We start from the raw sequence: 20,904 nt of genomic DNA, 5'->3' as shown, positions 1-20,904 counted from the left end.
TTAACTATACTTACAAAACAATGTTAGGCCTACAAAAATTTAGATTTTTACGAGAAGATACAATGTGAGTACAATAATTTAAAATTATTTTGCTATATAATATGTTAGAGACAATTGGTGTATTAAACCAGAATTGATGTATTAAAACAGAAATATTAGTTTAGTGAAGTATACGTATTATAAGAAACTGAAATAAATTCTTATATTATTTTCTTACGTAAAACTAACTCGTGACAAATATTACAAAGAAATAAGTCAATAGTTGCAAATAGAACATAGAAGATCTAAGTATACATATAGTACTTTGCAATGAGTATTATATTTTCTTTTTTTCACTATTGTCCATTGAATATAGTTATTCCCCTCGTATTCGTATGTGATGCAATGACAATGACACAAATAGTTAAAAAATTACCATTTCCCCTATTTTGCAAAAGCAATATCCTATACTTTATATAATATGTATATATAAAGTATATATGTATAACGATATATATTTCTTCTATTATAAAATATTATCTCACATAATGGCCGTTCTGAGTTTTAATGCGTAATTTAATATGTCACTTTTAGTGAGTTTTGCAATCATAATAAAAGAAAGATTTTGATAATGTGAAATTGCAAAAACTTACGCATTATGAATTATAAAAAAATAGTATGTTCATATATATTTTTATGTATATATATCTTACGTAAATATAAATAAATCATTTCAGTCAATTTTCTTGTTGCAGAAAGTACATCATATTGAAGAAAGCCGAATTTATAAAGATATGCTTTTTTTATTCTATTAGTATTTTCTCTCTCTTTCTCTCTTATTCTTACATAACTTTTTTTTACATTGTATGATAACGTATATGGATAAATATATGATACAGTGAAAATTAATTGCACTTAACTCGCGATTTCATTAAATGGAGAAATTCGTAAATAGAAAATTTTGTTACGTCGAATTTATCCTAAAATGATTTATCACTCGTGATGATTATGACAAAAAATTAAAAACCATAATATTCTTACTTTGATATATGATTAACAAGTTTTGTTAACAAGCGTAAAAGTATGCTTATTATTAATTGCTGATTGAAACATACTTTGTTACGTGCTTATGCATGTTATCAGTTCAACTAGTCTTCGCCGAGATGTTATCTGATTTCTCTGGATTTACAATTACTTGTATTATGTAACCTGGCTGTACCTTCGCTTCTTCTACATGCATTTTATCACCAAGCAATTTACCACCAAAGAACCACCTTTGACGCGAAGGTTCCAAACCTTCTTGACTCTGTAAGCATCAATCATTATTATTATTATTATTATTATTATTATTATTATTATTATTATTATCATAAGCAATTACTCTTATATAACATATGTACACTCAATTAATATATAATTAATGTTATACAAACCTGTAATTTTTTCTTAGCGATAGCAATAGTGTCATTGCTGTAAACAGGTAGTTTAACTTCTCCTAAAGTAGTCGATAGTCTAAGTTTTAAAGTTTGTTCTGTTCCTTCGTCGACTGGTTCTACACAGAATTAATAAAAGCAACGGGGGATAAAAAATTGTGCTGTAAATTATTATATTGCGTAAAACTCTTTGAAAATTTTATTACCTGAGCAATCAGCAGGTGAGTCTCTTCCACTGTCTTCTTTTACGATATTAATTGGGTAGGATAAACAATAAATAGGTACTTGATAACGAGTTCCTAACTCATCGTAACATTCGGTTAAGAAACCATTTGGTACAGAAATGTTAGCCCCGTCTAATATGGCCTGTGCCAACTGATAATCCTGCGCCTCCGCTGCAGTCGCACCCGCCCTCAGTGCATCCCAAATCTCTTTACGGCCGTCAAACGCTGGTGCAGTATCCCAAAACTCATCTCGCTTACTTCTCAACTGACCTTCGGTCAGAGGTACATCCGATTTCCATCTGATTACCTCGTGACATAAAAGATGATTTTTTCTCGTATTCCCTATACATATATATAAATCATTTCAATCACAGAGATTAGTAGGAAGTCAATTCAAAGAAATCGTCGCAATCTCTTTTGTAGGAATATATATATGTACGTTTCTTATCATGTATCGTATGAAACCGCCTATAACATAAAAATCTACGTTACGACAGTAGATGATCTAATCTCTTAAGTGCTCTTTATACGTTCCTTTTTCGTATCATTTAGACAGTCGTATACTTAATATTCATTACAAAATAACATTAGATAATAAGAGTACCTAGTCGAATCTAAAATTTTGTGATAAAAAAACTTAATGAATTAAGACCGTTAGAAAGTGTCAAGTAAAAATCAGCCATGTACTACGTCCTTGTAATCTACACGCGCACACCGCCGTACGTCGATACGATATTACTCAAACTTCCATTTTTGCAAACGCCGAACTTAATTAAGCAGATACGAACGACACTAGACTTAACAGATAACGTGTACTTCGGATACAAGGACAAAAATAAAGTTAAAATGACTTCAAGGTTAGCTGATGCCCGATGTATTTTCGACAGACGAGATCTTCACGGCAATCTCACCCGAATTAGTTCTGCTCGAGTTTTCCGACGTATCATTGATCGAGGCATTTCTTGCCCTCGTTATACCTATGCAGCCTCCCATTCTACACAACCGGAGCGAGTAAACATTTCACTAAAATTTAATAACACTTCGCATGCCATTTTCTTCCATCTTATCCAACATTATCCAATCGAACTCCTGCCGTGGCCATATTGCCCATATTGCATATACAGAGAGAGAGAGAGAGAGAGAGAGAGAGAGAGAGAGAGAGAGAGAGAGAGAAGTCCGAGCGCTCTGAATTTCTAAAGTCGGACGTGCCCGTCCGCTGGCGCCACTTCCTTGCGCGCAAAACGTGAACGTCGAACTACGTAGCCAGCCGTAGGTATTTCTAATCCCAACGGGTAATTACAATCTTTGTGATTCTGTTCCAAAATAATTTCATCCTAAGCGCCTTGAAACTTGAAATAATTTCCTATAATAATACAGTCTTTGACTGAATTATATTCATATTGATTACTTTAAATGAAATGACAGGTTAATCACTGTTTACATTGCACTCGTGGACGTAGACCGTTGTTTTTTATAGTTATAAGGAATTAAAAAATCCATTCTCTCTTGTACGAAATTGTTTATAAGTAGTAACGCAAATTCCTAAGTATTCGCAAGAAAATTGACGCTTAATGATTATATCATACATATAATTTATTATTTTAGCTAATTTTATATTGTTAACAATGGGCCAATTCCTTTTAGTGACACAAGTCGACACAAACATCGTTCTATCCTTCTTGGCATTCAATGAATAACAAAGACAGAACGACACTTGTGTCGACTTGTGTCACTAAAAGGAATTGGCCTAATGTGTGTCAAATCTCTTAAAAATAGGCCAATTTCTTTTAGTGACACAAGTCGACACAAGTGTCGTTCTGTCTTTGTTATTCATTGAATGCCAAGAAGGATAGAACGATGTTTGTGTCGACTTGTGTCACTAAAAGGAATTGGCCCAATATAATCGCAATTGCACTTAAAATTCCATTTAGTAAGTCTGCAATAAATAAAAAAAATTACGGTAATCGCAACAAATTACATACAAATTAGATTTTAACCTTTTAGAGGGCCAGATATATAATAATATAATATACCAGTTAATATAAAATATAATTAAATAATAGCCGGCTTCATATCATTACTCCTACGAATATGGTCATTATAAAAGAGATTACATAAGTGAGGAATGACGAAAAATATCAACGCGCAATATTGCAGCGAGCGTTCCAAATGGATCAATACGAAAATGCGCGCACGTCCGTTTTCCTCGTTCACCCTCGCAGCTTGCGATAGCTTGCAGATGACTCCGGTGAGCTCGACCAGTATGTCCACCCCGGAGAATTGTCGAAGGTATAATATGTATTATTGTCAAGATAATCCTTTATTCGTACTTCAATATAACACTTATCTTTATTTAAAATTTTATTGCCAGAACTGGAGTTTAATTATGCTGTGATCCAATGCATCCTGATTCGTGAGAGCGAGCCCGCTCAGATCCATCATGATGGGAACCAGATATGCATCATGTAATTACCAAATATTTATTATATATTACTTTCTGTCTGTTAGAGAAAGAAATAAATCTTTGTTGTAATTTGTACATATATTTTTTTTGTTTTAATAATAAGAGAGTAATATATTCATCTTCCGACCAATTTTACTAAACAGTAGTATATTCAAGTACAGAGAAACAATTTTTAGAAATTTTATCTCATACAAATTTTACATTTACAGACAGTCTAAAGCTCGCTAGTCTACACGACGCTTATCAACGATTACTTTATGGGACTCAGCCAATACCTTCCGGCTTGGACATCGCAAACATATTGAAATATTTTTCTCAAACCTTGCTAAGTAAGTGATCGGTGTACAAACGAACCGCGTTGTAACAAACGTATGCTCTCTTCTTTGTATTATAAAAATTTGCGTTATTGTTTTCCAATATAATCGCTTGAACAATCTAGCCGGCAAATGCAATATAACTATAAAAATTTTCAGGTTTGTTAAAAGAATCATCCGTGTCGCCGTTCGACATGATCAAGTCGCAACAGCTCGACGGAGAACGAATGGCGTTATTCCCAAATTTGGATTACAAGCAGCTTTACAACGCGTTGACGCAGATGATCGATGTCGTGCCGTTGATTCACATCGGCCTGCCAGGTTTAGCTTCGTCATTCTATCATTATTAAAATGCTATTATATGGGGTGTAAAATTAGAAGTGTTATATTTATACCCCTGATCCCTTGACTCCAAATCCTAAGAAGGATTTTATTGCTATCTCTAATAGTTCCCGAGAAAATAGTGTGTAAGACTGAATTCTGCGTCCTTTGCATGGTTTAAGTAAAAGACGAGTAATTTTTTAGTGTATCATTTACTTTCGTTGTGATTATAGACGATTACTTATAGTCCAGTAATTCTTCCCGCTCTCAGAATATCCTTGTCAAGCAACCCTTAATTCTATGCGTGTAATAAGTATAATTTACATTCATTTTTCTAGCGTTCGGGAAAGCCTTGCTACAATGTCTAGCGTGCATGTTGCTGTTCCTCGATCACGATTTGATCGACAATTTATCGTACTTAACTGCCAGTACGATATCGGTACTTCCCGTGGAGCTCCATGAAGAAATCGTCAATTATCTCTGTTTTCACATTTTACCGTTCACCATCAGTGAGTTTTTCCGTTACATTTATATTTCTATATGTGTTACTTGTACTTGTATATTATATGATAAGCACACATTCACTCGTCTTTCTAAGAGAGAATAACAGCTGCCGGGAGAGAATGTGAGTGTGGAAAGAAAATTTTAGTATTTTAGGAGCTTTTCCGTTAAATGAATATGAGGAAGCAAAAATCGGCTTGCCGGCTGAAAAACCAGTTGATAAAGCGTAGAATAGTGCGCATTTTATTTTAGGATTAATATAATTTTAGCATAAGAGCTTTAATCAGATTTAACATCTTTATTTTTATGACACGACATTATCCAGATTTAATTATCCATTAATTAGCTTGCAGCTACAGTTACATTATCAAGATTTAATTATAGCAATTGAAAGCTAACGATAGAATAAAAAAGAGAGAAAATGAACGATTTTTACAGACATATTAATTTTCAGCAAGAAAACCTGAAATTGGAGATGAGAGTGCCGCTAGTCAATCAGTGGCCGCTGTTATAATGATGGTGTTTCAGTATTCCAATAATCCAGGTACCATATATATATATATATATATATATATATATATATATATATATACGTGTATTATAAGGAAAAGTATAAAATTAATACGAGTATTTAATTTGTAATATATTAGTTTAGAATTGTCGAATTAGATAATTAATTCGTGCTAGTACTTCACGCGCTTTTCTAAGATCATTCGTTATATACAAAAGTGTGTGTTTGTGCGAATAAATTTGTAGACATGTGTATATTACGAAAGAGAAACGTTCTCTCTTTTCCAGCGCATCACTGTCAATTGCTGGAGTGTTTGATGGCCCTGAAGCCAGGAGTCGTGAAAGACATACTTTGCGTTATCGCCTATGGCACCGCGTCGGCGAGAGCGTCAGCTGCGAAATTGCTATTCTATTACTGGCCTTCGTTTAACCCAAATCTGTTTGACCGCCGCGCGGTGTTGGTAAAATTTGCTAGTGAGTAAATATATAATTAATAATTAATAATGATAATGCATTATATTCGTATGCATATCTCTTGCGAGCAAGATAGCAAACAATTCCTGAGATACGATGTGCAAAACTACGTTTTAGATGATTTTACCCCCTTCGTATGCCAACGGGATAGCTGTCCGAATGCCGGCAATGCGGAAGCAGCAAAAGTCTGTTACAATCACCACATTTCCATCACGTACGCCGTTGAATCTCCGCCTCCTCTTTATCTTTGTATCGAGTGCGCGAACGAGATCCATCGGGATCATCCGAATCAAATGTTTAACGACATTTTGCATCCGATGCAACAGGTGTCCATGGTCTGCGAGAACAAAGTGAGCGCGTCGGGTCCGATAGAATTCGCTTAAGTATTTAAAAAATTTGATTTGATATTTTTATTTTTTGTTTTTCGATCAGAACTGCAGAGGGACGGACAAGTCGGCTATCAGCGTTTGCTTTTCAACGGAATGCGCAAGTTACAATGGAAATCATCCTATAAGATACTGTCAGCAGTGTCACAGTATCCGTCATAACAACCGTCGTGGCGGTGATCACGTTTTTCACACGGCGCTTCCACACATCTCGCAGCTAGACCCGCAAGCGCAAACCTATATGGTTCAAGCGATTGTCAGGTAAGCTATCATAATCGTCAGTGATAACTGCAAGCTCAGCTAGACACGATATCTTTGTCTTACAGTTTACTCAGAGAAGCTGAACCGATAAGTATCGATAGCAATCGGGACACGACAGATATAAGTGCTAGTACTAGCAATAAGGGTGGCATGGGATACGTAGGAAGTACCAGTGCCGGGAGCGGTACTGGCGGTATCGGCAGTACGTTCGGTCATTGCGACCCTACAAGCCTGGAGGAACGACAACTCCTCGGCAGATATGGCGTATGGCTGCTAGTGGGACTTTGTACCCCTAACGAGGATACCCCGGTTGAAATACTGGGCCGTTTATTATCAATGTTATTTCATTGGTTTCATATCACTGCCTACTGTTTCGATGGTATTGAAAAAAGACTTATACACCTTATCTTTTCTGTTGGTAATTTAACACTTTGCATATATACACTTTACTCAAGTAGACGTAGAGAGCCAGACGTAGGTAGTAGCGTGGTATGTCGGCTAAATATGTTGCAATATGTACAAGATGTAAGCATCCTCTGTATACACACTGTAAATATATGTGAAATGTATGTTGTCAGCCTCCATATTTGTCTCCAGAGAAATATGTTGATATACGAATATATCTGTTTCCGAAATTAAGCCAAAATATGCCTGAGATATTTAGCCGAATTTAATCTATTCTATCGTACAAATTAAATGAATAGAAAATATTGATTCGAGACCTTATTGATAAAAATTGCATGCAATGTATTAAATATATCAGCACACAACTCGACACATATTTGAAATTTGCACTTATTGTTAAATGTCGAATACTTGGAAAAATGTAGCCTTCCCATTACTTGCATGCCAGAAATTCGGGAAACGATAAATGTCAAATCTGTGTTCCAATCGTATTATGTGTCGCTAGATTGATAGTTTAACGATAAATCACAATAGTATTCCTGAATAAATTTTAATATTTTCACCTTCTCACACGATCAATTTCTCAATCGATCGAAAATATTTCAGGTCAAGCGGAAAGCGCGCTTGAGAAGTTAAAAACGGAGTACGTTTGCGAGTGGCTGTCGGAAGTTATGAAAACCCATTACGAAGTATTTATTTCCTGCCTCCTACCACATCCTGCAGACTATGTCAGAGTCGGAGGTCATTGGTAAGGGAGAGACTCGCTTTTTTACGAAATAAATAAAATCTTTACATAATATATATAATTAAAATTATAATATGTGAACCTTATGATAAATGATTGCATCATTGCGATTACGATTACGATTAAATTACGTTAACATAATTGATATTACTTGTAATTTTGTCGAAAGGGAAACCTTGGCTTCACGGACGTCGCATTTGAAGGACGGACTGCATCGGCTGTTCTGTCTGGTACCGTACGAAGTGATTACGCCCGACGTATGGGACTACGTGATGCCGCATTGGATGGAAGCGGTGGTGAATGACGTTCCCGAAAATGAACTTCAGGAGCTAAAGATAATATTAAGGCATGCGTTTCGAAGAGATCTTTGTAATCGTATTTAGAATTTTCAGCTTACACGAAAAGATAACTGTCAATTCATATTACAGCAAGATATTGGATCGGGATATGAATTCTTTAGGATTTGACGTGAAGAGAATGTATAACTTCATAGCGAAGCGGTTCGTCAATACGAGCGCTAAGGTGCAAGAACAGGCCCTTAATTGGTTGCAGACTCTTACCATGTTGGAAATAACATTACCCCTGGATCAATTGTTTACAATATTCAGCGACGGAATTGCCGTTATGCAGTCGATGAGCTCGGCAGAGTCAGAACTAAAGCCAAGCAAGTCTACGAAGGAAGATGATGTAAACATTACATGTACGCAATTATAATTATTATAATAATACTGATTATCACTGTATCTTCAATCGATCCAGAACCTCTTGCCAAAAGGATCGATATTTAAAAATGTTGATTTTTATTATGAATTAAATGCACTTTCTCTTGCAATTTATTATTTAAAACCATAAGTTTGCCGTGTAATCTTACGCATGGCTTTAAAATGTTTAGGTCCCATAGTGGAAAATGATTCAGGGAAATCAACACCACTTTCCGATGATATAGTGCCAACACAGAGACACATGGAATTTACGACAAACGCAGAACTTAATTTATCTTGTTGTATTCTCATGCTTGATATATTATTGAAACAGGTGAGATATAAATATCAAAGAATTATCTGTATATCAATGATAGATAGAATCTCTTTTTATTCTTACGTAATGAGAAAGTAATGAAAAATTTGTTTTTGACAGATGGAACTTCAAAATGTAGACAAGCATACCGGAATTAATACACGAGTTTGCCGAGATGCTTGCCATTTAATGAAGTCCATAGTTGCGTCAAATTGGAACAATTCTCACATCTGCGATACGTCAGACGTGAACATCGAATGCTCCTATTGCGAGTCGAGAGTGATCTGGCACCAATTATGTCTACAATTAATTACTTACATGGCACCGGAAAATCCGGCGTATCCCCCCGACGTTAGTTGACTTTATAATTCGATTTAATTTATAATTATAGTGCTATAATAATAGAAAGATGCGATAAATAATAATAAATGGTAATTTATTTTTTTTTAATATTGGAATAATTTGTTAGACGTAAGACAAAAGAGAAAATTAACAGTTTTTTATATTTTCCAGACAATCGTGGATGAAACCGCGGAAGAAAATGCTCGTAAAAGTTCACCGGAAGCGACAAAGAAGGGCGATTCAAAACCGGATGTAGTCATCAACATGCCAATGCCAGAAATGCATTCTGTCGGCGGGGTCTTAGTTCATATGCCACACGTACGTCTCTTAATAAACAAAACTCTGAAATGGCAAACTCTCAAACTCGAACGCTAATAACATGTTTAATGTCTGTCTCATTGGCGATTAAATTTCCGCGACTTTATTGAAAAGGGAAAGAGAAAATAAAAAGAAATTTACTCTACAATGAGACAAGCATCGTGAAAAAAATGTCGTTTTTAACGTCACTGCGTATTACACGATCCTCCATTAATAAAGCAGCATGCTACTTAAAACTGTCTTAATATGTGTATATGTGTCCGTATGCGCTTCTCTCTCTCTGTCTCTTCTTCTACGACACGGCCCGATCACAAAGACACGGTAGGCTAATCTATGTTACCGGAATAGCTATTTTGATCGTTTATGTCAGTTCTTCGAACAGATTATGACAGCGACAGTAGAGACAGTTTCGGAACAGCTGGACCTCGCAGCTATCATGCCGACGGAGAAGATTATGTCCGCCGTCGCGAGAACGGTTACACTATCAGAAACAGACGTTGGTAAGCCAATACTTTATGTATCATCACAACTCTTTTCGATAATTACATTGACTTGATAATAATTGTTATATAAATGCACACACGTGCTTTTAGCTACCGCAACGGTGAGCGTGGCGAAACCACATCTGATAGGCGAAAACGATGAACCCGTGAGCTTAAGTCCGGAAGCTGATTCGGAAGACTTTTGGCACACTTCCGTAGGAAAGTTTCGTTTTACGATAGAAGAATTACCGGAACAACTTCAATATATTCACAAACTACTAAAGGTACTAATGTAAATCACTGCGATCAAGCGATATGTGCGCACAGAGTTGTGCTTTATTAATTTATTTAATAATTCCGCGTTGACTGATAGCTCTTCAAGTAATCAGATCGCAAGTCATAACGTTAGTCCTATAATTACAAGAATAAATTATATGATCGTCAGAGCTCTTTGATTAAGCTAATTAAAAATTATTTTCGAAAAATTTTATTTGCAGGAGATAATGACGATCGATAAGCCAGACATTCTTTACTACATGCTGCAGTGCTTGAACGTGATGTGCTTGTACGGTGATGCGTTCAATACGGCGGTGAAGGATCACCAAGGATTCTTTATATGGTGCCAAGAGAATTTATTAATAAAAAAGTATGTATATAGACGTGTTTTCTGCGGAGGAACTAACAATGGGAAAATACGAGAACTTGATTTCAGCCTTTTCAATCATTTATCATCTTGTTACAGCTTATGGGAGCTCTTAAACGCAGAGCATTCGCATATAGCACAAGTGACCGTTCCATTATTATTGCATTGTGTAACGTTACCCTGCGGCACTGATACTTTCTGGCGGCTTGTACAAGAAGAATTTCACAATTCTGACTGGCGTGTTAGATTCGTCGCAGGTAATCACATATAACTTGAACAAACTGACTACCATGATTATCATTCTAGTTGGATCTTTTGCACTAATATAAAAGCTACTTCAAATATATATTATTTAATTTTACTTTCTGATTTCATTGTAGATTAAATTTAAAAAAAAATAAACGTTTTTAACATTTCAGTCGAACGTGTTACGTTAATCGCGAGATTTATGGACTCAACGCCATTGCGGAACATATTAAGTCTTCAAGCTGCATTAGCAAATGCGTTCTGTTACTTAATCACGAGTATGGACGACAATAATGTGTATGTTGCGCAGCGTGCTACTTTGTATCTCGGTACCATTCACGACACGGCAGTTAGGGTAAATTTTATTAAGTGCTTAAAATTTCACTTATTTGAAATTGAGCTTTTAAATTAGAGGGCTATTAAGTCTTCTCAATGTTAAAAAATGGTTTATTACATTCAAATTATTATTTAAAATTTTATTTCAGTCGTTAATTTTATGCTTGGAGACACAATTCGATTCCGTAATCGTAGACCGGCCAATGGTATTACAATCGCTTTATCAACTACACAATAGCCTTAGCGATCGACGTATCTTGACGTGGGAATTTTTCTTGAATCGATTTGACACGCTATTTCTCGAGGCTCAAATCAATTTGGAGAAGTCGGGAGATGTGACTTACTTGCGCGGTTAGTATCACCCTATTAGAAGAAAATACAAGTGTTATGATATTTTACATCTAAACAAATTATGTCATTCGAGTAAAGTCGTCGTTTTCAACAAGTTTTTCTGTTGCAGATCTAAAAAATACGGATATGAATAGCGAGATATTTATGAAGAAATTGCATCGCGCACACGAAGCACTATCTCAATCTGACGGTAACGGAACAAGTTCCGTAAAGACGCTGAGCGCGAGTTTCGGCACGAAATGGCCTTACAAACGTACAATGTCCGCACCTGCGTCGATGATACCTCGACAAGACACTAAGCAAGGTACGTACTCTAAACGTTCCTGCTTTTCTTTAGTCTTTATCCCTATCGCCTCTTCGCGCACATCACAGACTATGTCGTACACTGTGTGTTACTTTTCTCCTTTTGTTTTCCGCATCTTTCACGCAGAAAAGGAAAAGGTGTACAGCCGACAGTATTCCGCGCCGATCTTGAAAAGGAAGAGCTCGAGATTCGGACTGGGTCAGTTGTTGGGGTCCACCCCGCCTAATAACAGTATTCCAGGTAGAGTAGCGTGTGTTGCCTGAGTAGCTGTAGACGAGACATTAATGTATACGCGCAAATATGTTGCTCGATTGTATTACACGGACTATTAAAGGATGTTAAAGCAATCGACTCCAGACGGATCGTTCGGTCGAATAGGTCGAACGGTAAGTAGCAATGTAAAGTCACAGAATCGGCAGAAATGCTTTAGTGATGCTTGTTGATGTATGTTCGAAGTGTAAAGATTATTAATCTCGATCGATTCGCTTTACGAGCTTTACGAATGTAAAGCGAATCGATCGAGAAAGTTATGAAAAGATTCACAACTTGCTTGTAGGTAAACGTTTTGTAAATGTACAAGTGATAACGAAGATCTAACAATATACAGTCATCCTTTTAATATCGTTTCGTAAGATACACAGATTTAATCAGGAAGATCTTTTATCTGCAAAAAGCAAAACAAATTATATACTCTAAATAATATAAAAATAAAATCTTTTATTCTCGCTTTAATCTGAAAACATGAATTAATAGTTTGTTTTTCCTTCGTGTATCGCTTCAATTAGCTTTTGAGATAAAATGTGATATGCATGCTTTCCCTTTTCCGTTTAGCATAAATTTATGATTTACTTAGCATATATTTATGATTAATTCTTTGAATCGTGAAAAGTGATATAGCTAGATATAGACATATAGTCAACATTCTTACTTCGTAGATCTTATTCCTTCTTTTTAGTAAATCTCTTCAATTTGAAGAACGTAACTAATATTGGAAAACTTTGCAGATGGTCACATACATTCATTGAACATGGTTGATGAAGCTAGCACGTTACCGGGATATACTCACAGAATCGTTGATCTTGAAGAAGCTGATAAAGAAACGATGCACCTACTAGTCTTTCTCTTAATGCAATTTCTATCGAGACAGGATCAGGTATGTTATCAACCTATTGAATTGTATGAACCGAAGAAGAAAAAAAAACTCTTGATCATATATATTTAATATTAAAATATTAAAAAATAATACACTCGATCTTGCGTGTCCAAATTTATAAATCGATACTATTTAATCAGGCCTATCCGACGGACGAGAAACCAATGTCGAAAACACAGGGTATAGTCTTGCGACACTTGTACCTTCTTTTGGGATACAATCAAACTGAGCGCACTTTCCATACTACTCCGCAACGTCTGAGGTGAGATTTCGGTAACATTATTTTATTAATTATAATTATAAGAATTTAAATATTTTGAGTAGTTTAATAGTTCTCGAACACAATAATGAGTGTAAAAAGTATTGTAAACAAGCAAATGAAAATTGCAAACAATTACCAATCTTGTCATAACCGATTAAAGTCAAATTGCAATTTATATCAAATTACACATCGAGTTATTGCATCAGTTTGCTCTTACTTTTGTTATTTTTATCGGTTTAGAAAAATATTTACTAATACAAACATTAAAACTATTATAGGCTTTCGCCGGCGTTCAACGTCTTCATTGCGAATTTGCCACAATTGTTAGACCAGAATCATGTGATGGGCTGGCTGATGACGCCACCAATTCTGGCGATATTACAATATTGTCCTTATCCTCCGCAAGCTGCACCCCCAACTGGTGAGCATCAACCACCAAACTACAGTCTTTGGTATTTGGAACCACACATCAGACGGTCTTGGTTGATGTCTCTGCTTGTTATCTTATACAAGGTAAAGAATAATTACATGAAAAAAATAATGAACATATAATATGTATAAGATAAAATAATTCGCAAGGTGTAATTCCTAGAAACCTACATCTATGATTTAAAGCTATATTTTTACAAGCAATTATATGGGCGTACAAATTTTAACGCAAATTTATTTTATAGATTAATTTGTAATTTGACAATTATAAATCTGTCTTTTAGTGTCAATACGGACAACAACCATGGTGTAATCAACTTCAAGCGTTAGTGAAAATAGTGTTGAATACGCTCAGTACGCAGCATCATCAGTGCAAAAGGATACCGGCGACTGTAGTTATGGGTGCACCGCCTTCCAGATCTCGCGGTGAGAATTTAGACAAGCCTAAAACATCGTAAATATCATCTATCGGAAAGTAATTATAAAGCAACGTATCTATCAGATGTGTCTCAACCCTCGCTCGGAGTTGAACACGAGTTGACAATGAACACGGTGGGAGAAATAGACACGGAAACCCCGCCGATGCGCGCACCAATCTCGGTGCATCAACGCAGTCCCGGAGGGATGCATGGACAAATGGAAACCCATTGGGAAGAAAATAACAGTCCAGCATGCCGTTATTTTAATAAACATTTTACCAGGTCAGTAAATTTGTAGTTAATATAATTGCACATTTTGAAACAGTTTATTCTTGCACGGAGAATTGTGAAAAAAAATTACACAGTTAAAGAGTTAACCATAATAATAGCATTTTATTTGATTATTAGTATCTATTTTTTTTTAAATTACTATTGTAATTTTTATACTTTATCTATACAGTGACTACTTTGTTACAATATTCTTTTCGGATGACGTTCAATAGACGTATTGTATTGACGTTATTACACGCTTATGTCTTTATTTAAGTAGTAGCATGTTAAAATTTGTCGCTATTGCGAATGCTTTTGCGAAGCTATTCAATCAATGCGGATGATACGGAGTCCGAGCTGGCTGCGATACCTGAGAGCCCAAAATCTGACAGCACCTTACATGGTAGCAGCGGAGGATCCCTTGGGGAATTGGAAGAAACGGTTCCCAGAAACGCATCTCTTCAAGAACCACGTATGTCGATCGTATCGGACGGGACGAGTATGGTTGAGTCGAACAACCGAAACAAATCGAAGACGGAATCCGTAACGAAGCCTACATGGTTCTTAGGTGGAAATGAAGATGAAGTTAGTCAGGTAATTATTACAAATCAACCTGCATAAAATAGTTATTACACACCAGCAAAAAGCCGATTTTAAATCAAACAAAAACTCTTTTACTTCAAGTTTTTATAACAAGAGCGTGTTATCTCTTGCTTCAGGGAAATAAAGGCGGCCCTGCAAAAAAATGGAGCGTATACGAAGGAGTGAAAATGATGGTAACGAGCACATTTCTCACTGGACAACAGGAGCCTCCAAGACTTTTGCCTAAGACAGCTATGCCGCTGATAAAAAACGGTAAAGGACACTTGCCTTACAATGGAGACACATCGAAAACGTACGATTTATCAAGTGCTTTAGCTCTTGCAACCAGCATTTCTCATATTCAAAGGTAAGGTTAGACTTATTACTCAATACAATTTTCTAATAATAATTGTTTATTCTCATTAATATTAAAGAAAACTATATTTATATTTTCTTTTATTTTAAACCTTTAGACCTGAATTACCAAAGATAAAGGATAAGGAGACAGAGAAGAGTAAGGGAAAGGAGAAAGACAAGGAAAAGGAGAAAGAGATGGAAATGGAGAAGGAGAAAGAAAAGGAAAAGGAAAAAGCACTCGTAAAGATTGCCGGGACTATTAATAATGTTGACCCTTTGAACGCGAAACATTTAGGTAGACAAAAACATGTGGAACAGATCACAATTACAGCGACATCGCCGATTTCACCTTGCCAAGTGATTACAGTGACAAACAGCGATAACTCGAGCTCGCCAGCGCTGAGTTCTTCTATATCATCGCAAATCATAAGTACAGAGAATGGACAGCAAACAGGTGATCCCCCTACTAGTTTGCAACCTTTGATGACTACTCCGACCGTCGAACGATTGCTTCCTATTGGTACAATAGTTCGAGCGACTGGTAAGCAATTCGCATATTATTAATTAATAACAAATTTTATTAATTAATAACAAATAAGATAAGCAATTTTTCTTATAGGATCACGAACTGCGCAACGCGTATTAAAATGCGAGGACACATATGGCTCTCCAGAATCGCCATTGTCAAAAATGGACATTTTAACAGTCGGTGAGTAAATATTTAGAGCGATAATAGAATAGATAATTAATGCATTGAGTAAAGTAAAATGGAAAGAAGACTGTTTAATCTAAAAAGATTGAAGTTGATTGTAATTTTATAGGTTCTTCGTTCGAGCAAGACAGCGAGACTTGCATGTCCAGCGACATTATGAGTCCGCGTAGCGTTTCTCAACTGGAATTTCCAACGCCAGAACGACTGTTGCCGGTTGGTCCTCAGAGAGATTTCCCCAGCTTAGTCGAGCGAGTACGTCAAGCTCTCGATATTTCAGACATCGAAGGTTTGTACGCGCCGATCGTAGGATTTCTCACGATTACAAATATCCATATGCATATTACGTGTAATATTTTATCGAAAGTTGTTTAACAAGCAAACACTTTGAAATATTTTTCTTTTAGATACGAATAAATCGAATGAGAATACGAAGCGTGACACTCATGATGTAGCACTCACAAAGCAGGATAGCGGAACATCTGAAAATATGGTAAGAATGCATTTTTAATTGATTGTTATGTAATCTCGCGCGATCTACAAACACATAAATATTTACTTTTGAGACGAAATAAATTTGTAAGAATAAAACATTTTCTATTTATATATTATGTTTATCCACAGTCAACATCACTCGTACCAACGTGCAATGAAGTTAATTCGAGTAGATCGCCAAGTCCGAGAAGACTAATTAAACAAGTGGCTTTAGAATCGTCTCCACCAGCGATTGATCCCGGAGATTTTGTTTCGAAGATTGCAGAGTTTGAGCAGAAGATGAAATCGAAGGATCAATTTCGGATTCAACGTGACAGAGCACGGAAGATCACTGCTATAACGGATCAAGATATGATTACTCACGCAAGGCGAACGGAATCCTGGTAAATTTCTTATGTTGTTACTACTTTTTAACTAAATTATGTGAATAATTCTTACATTTTAATCCGTATTTGTTTCTTATTTAATAGGTCTGGTACACAGGCTCAACAAAATTTAGACTTCGTCTCTCAACAAGCGCATCATGCGGATTTCAATTTAAAACAGAGCTTATTTCGCATCGGCGACGATTGCGTTTACGACAGGTATAGTTTAATATGCTGGATGTTATTAAGCCAGATTGTTATTTATTATCGTACTGAATTTTATTCAACTAACATCAATGCAGGTGTTCAGAATGCGGAACGATAAGAGAAGAGTATTCCGACGAAGAGCTTGGATTGTGTATAATAACGTTGGGAACGTTTATTCATCGAGAGCCATCTCTAGCGGCACCATTACTGCCGGAAATACTCGGCGTAGTTACCAAGTAAATACTGTCTTTTTATTATATTTTTTTAAGCTGATAAAATAAAGTACTCATGTATTGCTCGTGTACTAGGGTGTCCCTTCATGCAATGTATCCTTGGCAAAGCGAAACGAATATGCACCTCCCAGGTGGTGCGGTCAGCGTAGCACACCAATTTCTCAGATGCGTTCTCCATCAATTAGCACCTAATGGAGTATTTATGCAAATGTTTCAGACTCATTTGAACGGTAAGAGTGTTATACTTGATAGATTAATAGATCAATTTAAATAATTTTCCTAATTCTCAAATTCTTAATATAAGCATATATACTATAAAAAAATTTTCTTGTAATTAAAACATATTTTACGAGCACGGCTGTTTTCCAACATCAATTTTCCTGGAAAATTTTAAATAATAATAATAGATTATTTTTTCTATTGTTACATTCTTTCAACTTACAGAAACGACGAGGTTGCAATTTTTCAAGAGCGTTGCACAAGCCTTGGTCGATTTTAACGAGTTAAATCCGATCGCGCCCTTGCAGTTATTGCTTGAGGTAAGAAAGCAACTTGATTACGCACAAAAGTAAATCCTTAATTGTTTTTGTAACTCACTAAGCGCATTTCTGGAACGTATAGGAAAATAAATTATACGTATCTTGTAAAATCCAATTTCAGACATTAAATATGAAAAAATCATTGCCGTTGGAACGGCTGCCAATAATATTATATAATATTGCGTGCTACTTGGATTGTTTGCCATTGGAAGCGGGATTGGGTCCTGCTGCGGCCACGTGGAGTGGAGTGCTGACACAATTCGATGGATTATTTCGAAGACTTGTTCTTATGCTTCCTTCCATCGAGGATATCACTCCTCTTTTGCGCATTATGATTTCGATATTAAAAGTTCCAGGAATTCAACAGTCAAAGGTACTTTAATCAATAAAATTACATGAGATTCTCTTTTCTTTTTGAATTAGTGTTGTATATCCAATATTCTTTTAGGGAATGCTGGATCCATTCTCCAAAGTATTAAGTTACGCTATACAAAACTCAACATTGCAATACAATTATTTAACGGACTTATGCTATTTGTGTCATAGAGGATTTACTCGTGATCGTGACAAACACTTTTTTGGGAGAACGCTTGTATTCGAGTTAATGCAGGCCATTAAATTTAAAATTACAATACCGGACTCTAATTTTTTGTTACTGCTTCAGTTTGTGCTCCAAGTAAGTAATCGTAATATTTATGACGTACGTTAAGGTTTTTAGTTTAAACTTCAGATATAATTTAATTGTCATATAATTAAAAATTGATAAGTCGAAGAGATATCAATAATAATGTGATTAACGCAGGATATTGGAGGATCCTTGCCTAATAGTGTCGTTGCGATGGAAAATAATATTCAAACAGACATGTCGCCGATTTACAACACGAATGCCTCTGAATCTTTAAAGAATCAGTTATCGGATGTCCTCGAATTTTTAACTGACTTTCATACTTTAAGCAAGATTAAGGTAGTGTATTTAACATGTGTGTTAAATCGATCACTAGTTAATACATTTCTGTGAAATTTACTCAAAGAACTTCTCTTTGTTTAGAGTTATAACAAAGGTATGCAGGCGGGATTAAACGAGGACACGATAGGCGGGATGTTAAAGTGTGGCCTTGCTCAATACGTAGCTTTAGAAATTACGAGAGGCAACAATAGAGAGAACAGAGCCGTCGCGCGTTACTTGCCATGGTTATACACCGCACCGTCTATACAGCAAGGGTAGGCTATTTTTCGCTATTAGTCATCTCTTTTGCATTTTCTGCCATTAATAAGATTTTATCTAATTAATCATTGATCCTAATTGAACGTGATTTTTTTTCCATCAACATTTTAGAGCTCGTGAATACGTTGATTGTATCGGCCATATCAGACTCTTATCCTGGCTGTTACTGGGATCGCTTACGCACATAGCAATGTACACTGGTAACAATAACAGTCATTCCCATTCAACGGTACCATTGGCGCAACCGATACCTCAAGAAGTGTCTTGCCACATCGCGGATCACATACAAGTCATTTTCTCGGGGTTTCCAGAACAATCGAAAACCTCGGTCCTCCACATGTCGTCGCTCTTCCACGCGTTTATTCTTTGCCAGGTACTTATATTTTACATTGTGATACGTTTGATTGTTAAATATTAAATATTTATAGTTTCTATTAATTTGCAACGCATTACGACCGTAGCTTTGGACGATGTATTTGGAGGAAATGTCGAAGAATAACGCAACAAACAGTGAAAGTCACAATGTCACCATGAATATCTTGTTAGAATTTTGGGGCAAGATAACACCATGCATTTTGCAACTCGTCTCCTACTCGAAAGCTGTGAGTGCAATTCTCGATGTAGTTTGATTTAGAGTTCTACCTATTTTAAATTGAAACATTTGAAACGAGCTTGAGGCAACGACATGTAAAGACAATTTTATTTTTAGCTCTCTGAAATGCTTAATTTGCATTTCTTAAGCTTGCTAGAGGCCTTGTTAGAATGCGGATCGATTCTATTGAGTAAATTACTACCTCTGTGGAATGCCATATTATTTTCTCATCATGTCCAGGTAAGAACAGAGTTAGAAACAAAATTGAACAATCGGAGCAGAAAGATAAAATACCTCGATAATCGTGGCTTATTTCATTTTTTAGCTACCGGGGCACTTACAAATGCGATTGCAGAATTGTCGCGATTTCCCACCGAACAGAATGGCGGAGCATTTTGTTACTAATCGAAGAGAATCAAACGCGATACTCTTACGATGGTTACATCGTTTGCAGTTTAAGATGGGTCAAATAGAAATGCAATCTTCTACCGCCACGCAATTCTATTCTATTTAAAGGTAAGAAAGAAGAGCTTAAAAACGAGCTTTACGAATTAGACAGTTCTATATTGATTGAAAATGGTAAAAATAGATATAAAAAATGGAGTGTTGCAAGAAATAGTTCTTTGAATTATATAACTACTATAATTTTAATAAATCGTTAAATTTAAACTATGGCGTTGAGCATTATTTTTTATACCATATTGCATACATCATAAATATTCTTTATTTTACATTATAATTAACATATTTATTTTGTTCAGATACTTCTCTTATAATTGTTATAACTTCTTTTTAAATATCTCTCTTTCAGTTATCTAATCTTCAATCTGTCTACATCAATCTTGTATCTCAAGTTCTTATTTTTATATTTAAAATTATGATAAATTAATGCAGATATAAAATGTTATTAAAAATAATTTTTTATTAAACAGTATTATTTTATTATGTCAAGTACAAAGAAAATTTGAGATTCAATCTTTTTGAATTAATCAAATATGGATAAATATGGAT

General features: G+C 35.6%; 2 protein-coding genes across 8 annotated transcripts; one reads left to right on the top strand and one right to left on the bottom strand.

Moving 5' to 3' along the window:
* Window positions 1–762: 762 nt before the first annotated feature.
* On the bottom strand, window positions 763–2,748 carry LOC139774168 (ubiquitin domain-containing protein 1-like). Its single transcript, XM_071709220.1, has 4 exons — window positions 2,548–2,748; window positions 1,619–1,978; window positions 1,413–1,531; window positions 763–1,285 (listed from the first exon to the last, which is right to left on the bottom strand). Exons 1-4 carry the CDS (start codon window positions 2,627–2,629, stop codon window positions 1,124–1,126), a joined length of 723 nt encoding a protein of 240 aa, XP_071565321.1. The 5' UTR covers window positions 2,630–2,748; the 3' UTR covers window positions 763–1,123.
* Window positions 2,749–3,786: 1,038 nt separating this feature from the next.
* Window positions 3,787–20,562, top strand: LOC139774158 (protein unc-79 homolog). Of its 7 annotated transcripts, XM_071709196.1 has the most exons (49): window positions 3,787–3,925; window positions 4,008–4,101; window positions 4,310–4,429; window positions 4,574–4,735; window positions 5,074–5,244; window positions 5,691–5,780; window positions 6,035–6,220; window positions 6,338–6,570; window positions 6,653–6,867; window positions 6,933–7,285; window positions 7,879–8,020; window positions 8,187–8,363; window positions 8,446–8,717; window positions 8,910–9,052; window positions 9,155–9,385; window positions 9,548–9,694; window positions 10,065–10,194; window positions 10,288–10,460; window positions 10,674–10,822; window positions 10,919–11,076; window positions 11,239–11,420; window positions 11,551–11,752; window positions 11,862–12,056; window positions 12,183–12,296; window positions 13,061–13,209; window positions 13,350–13,471; window positions 13,750–13,984; window positions 14,185–14,326; window positions 14,403–14,601; window positions 14,913–15,183; window positions 15,309–15,538; window positions 15,645–15,823; window positions 15,896–16,069; window positions 16,148–16,237; window positions 16,350–16,526; window positions 16,645–16,730; window positions 16,862–17,115; window positions 17,203–17,316; window positions 17,400–17,540; window positions 17,613–17,767; window positions 17,982–18,076; window positions 18,198–18,449; window positions 18,525–18,752; window positions 18,879–19,040; window positions 19,125–19,297; window positions 19,413–19,674; window positions 19,763–19,903; window positions 20,011–20,133; window positions 20,219–20,562. In XM_071709196.1, the coding sequence occupies exons 2-49, from the start codon at window positions 4,077–4,079 to the stop codon at window positions 20,405–20,407; spliced, it is 8,313 nt and encodes a 2,770-aa protein (XP_071565297.1). In that variant the 5' UTR covers window positions 3,787–3,925; window positions 4,008–4,076; the 3' UTR covers window positions 20,408–20,562. The 7 variants fall into 7 exon arrangements, with proteins under 7 accessions (XP_071565297.1, XP_071565299.1, XP_071565294.1 ...); XM_071709198.1 differs by having other exon boundaries at window positions 6,933–7,246; window positions 12,183–12,254; window positions 15,645–16,069; XM_071709193.1 differs by having other exon boundaries at window positions 6,933–7,246; window positions 15,645–16,069.
* The last annotated feature ends 342 nt before the right edge of the window (window positions 20,563–20,904 follow it).

This window comes from Temnothorax nylanderi, unplaced genomic scaffold (genome assembly GCF_030848795.1).
Source record: "Temnothorax nylanderi isolate EJ_2023f unplaced genomic scaffold, tnyl_v1.0 TNYL_tig0074_pilon, whole genome shotgun sequence".
Classification (NCBI taxonomy): domain Eukaryota; kingdom Metazoa; phylum Arthropoda; class Insecta; order Hymenoptera; family Formicidae; genus Temnothorax; species Temnothorax nylanderi.
This window is presented reverse-complemented; position numbering and strand designations above follow the sequence as displayed.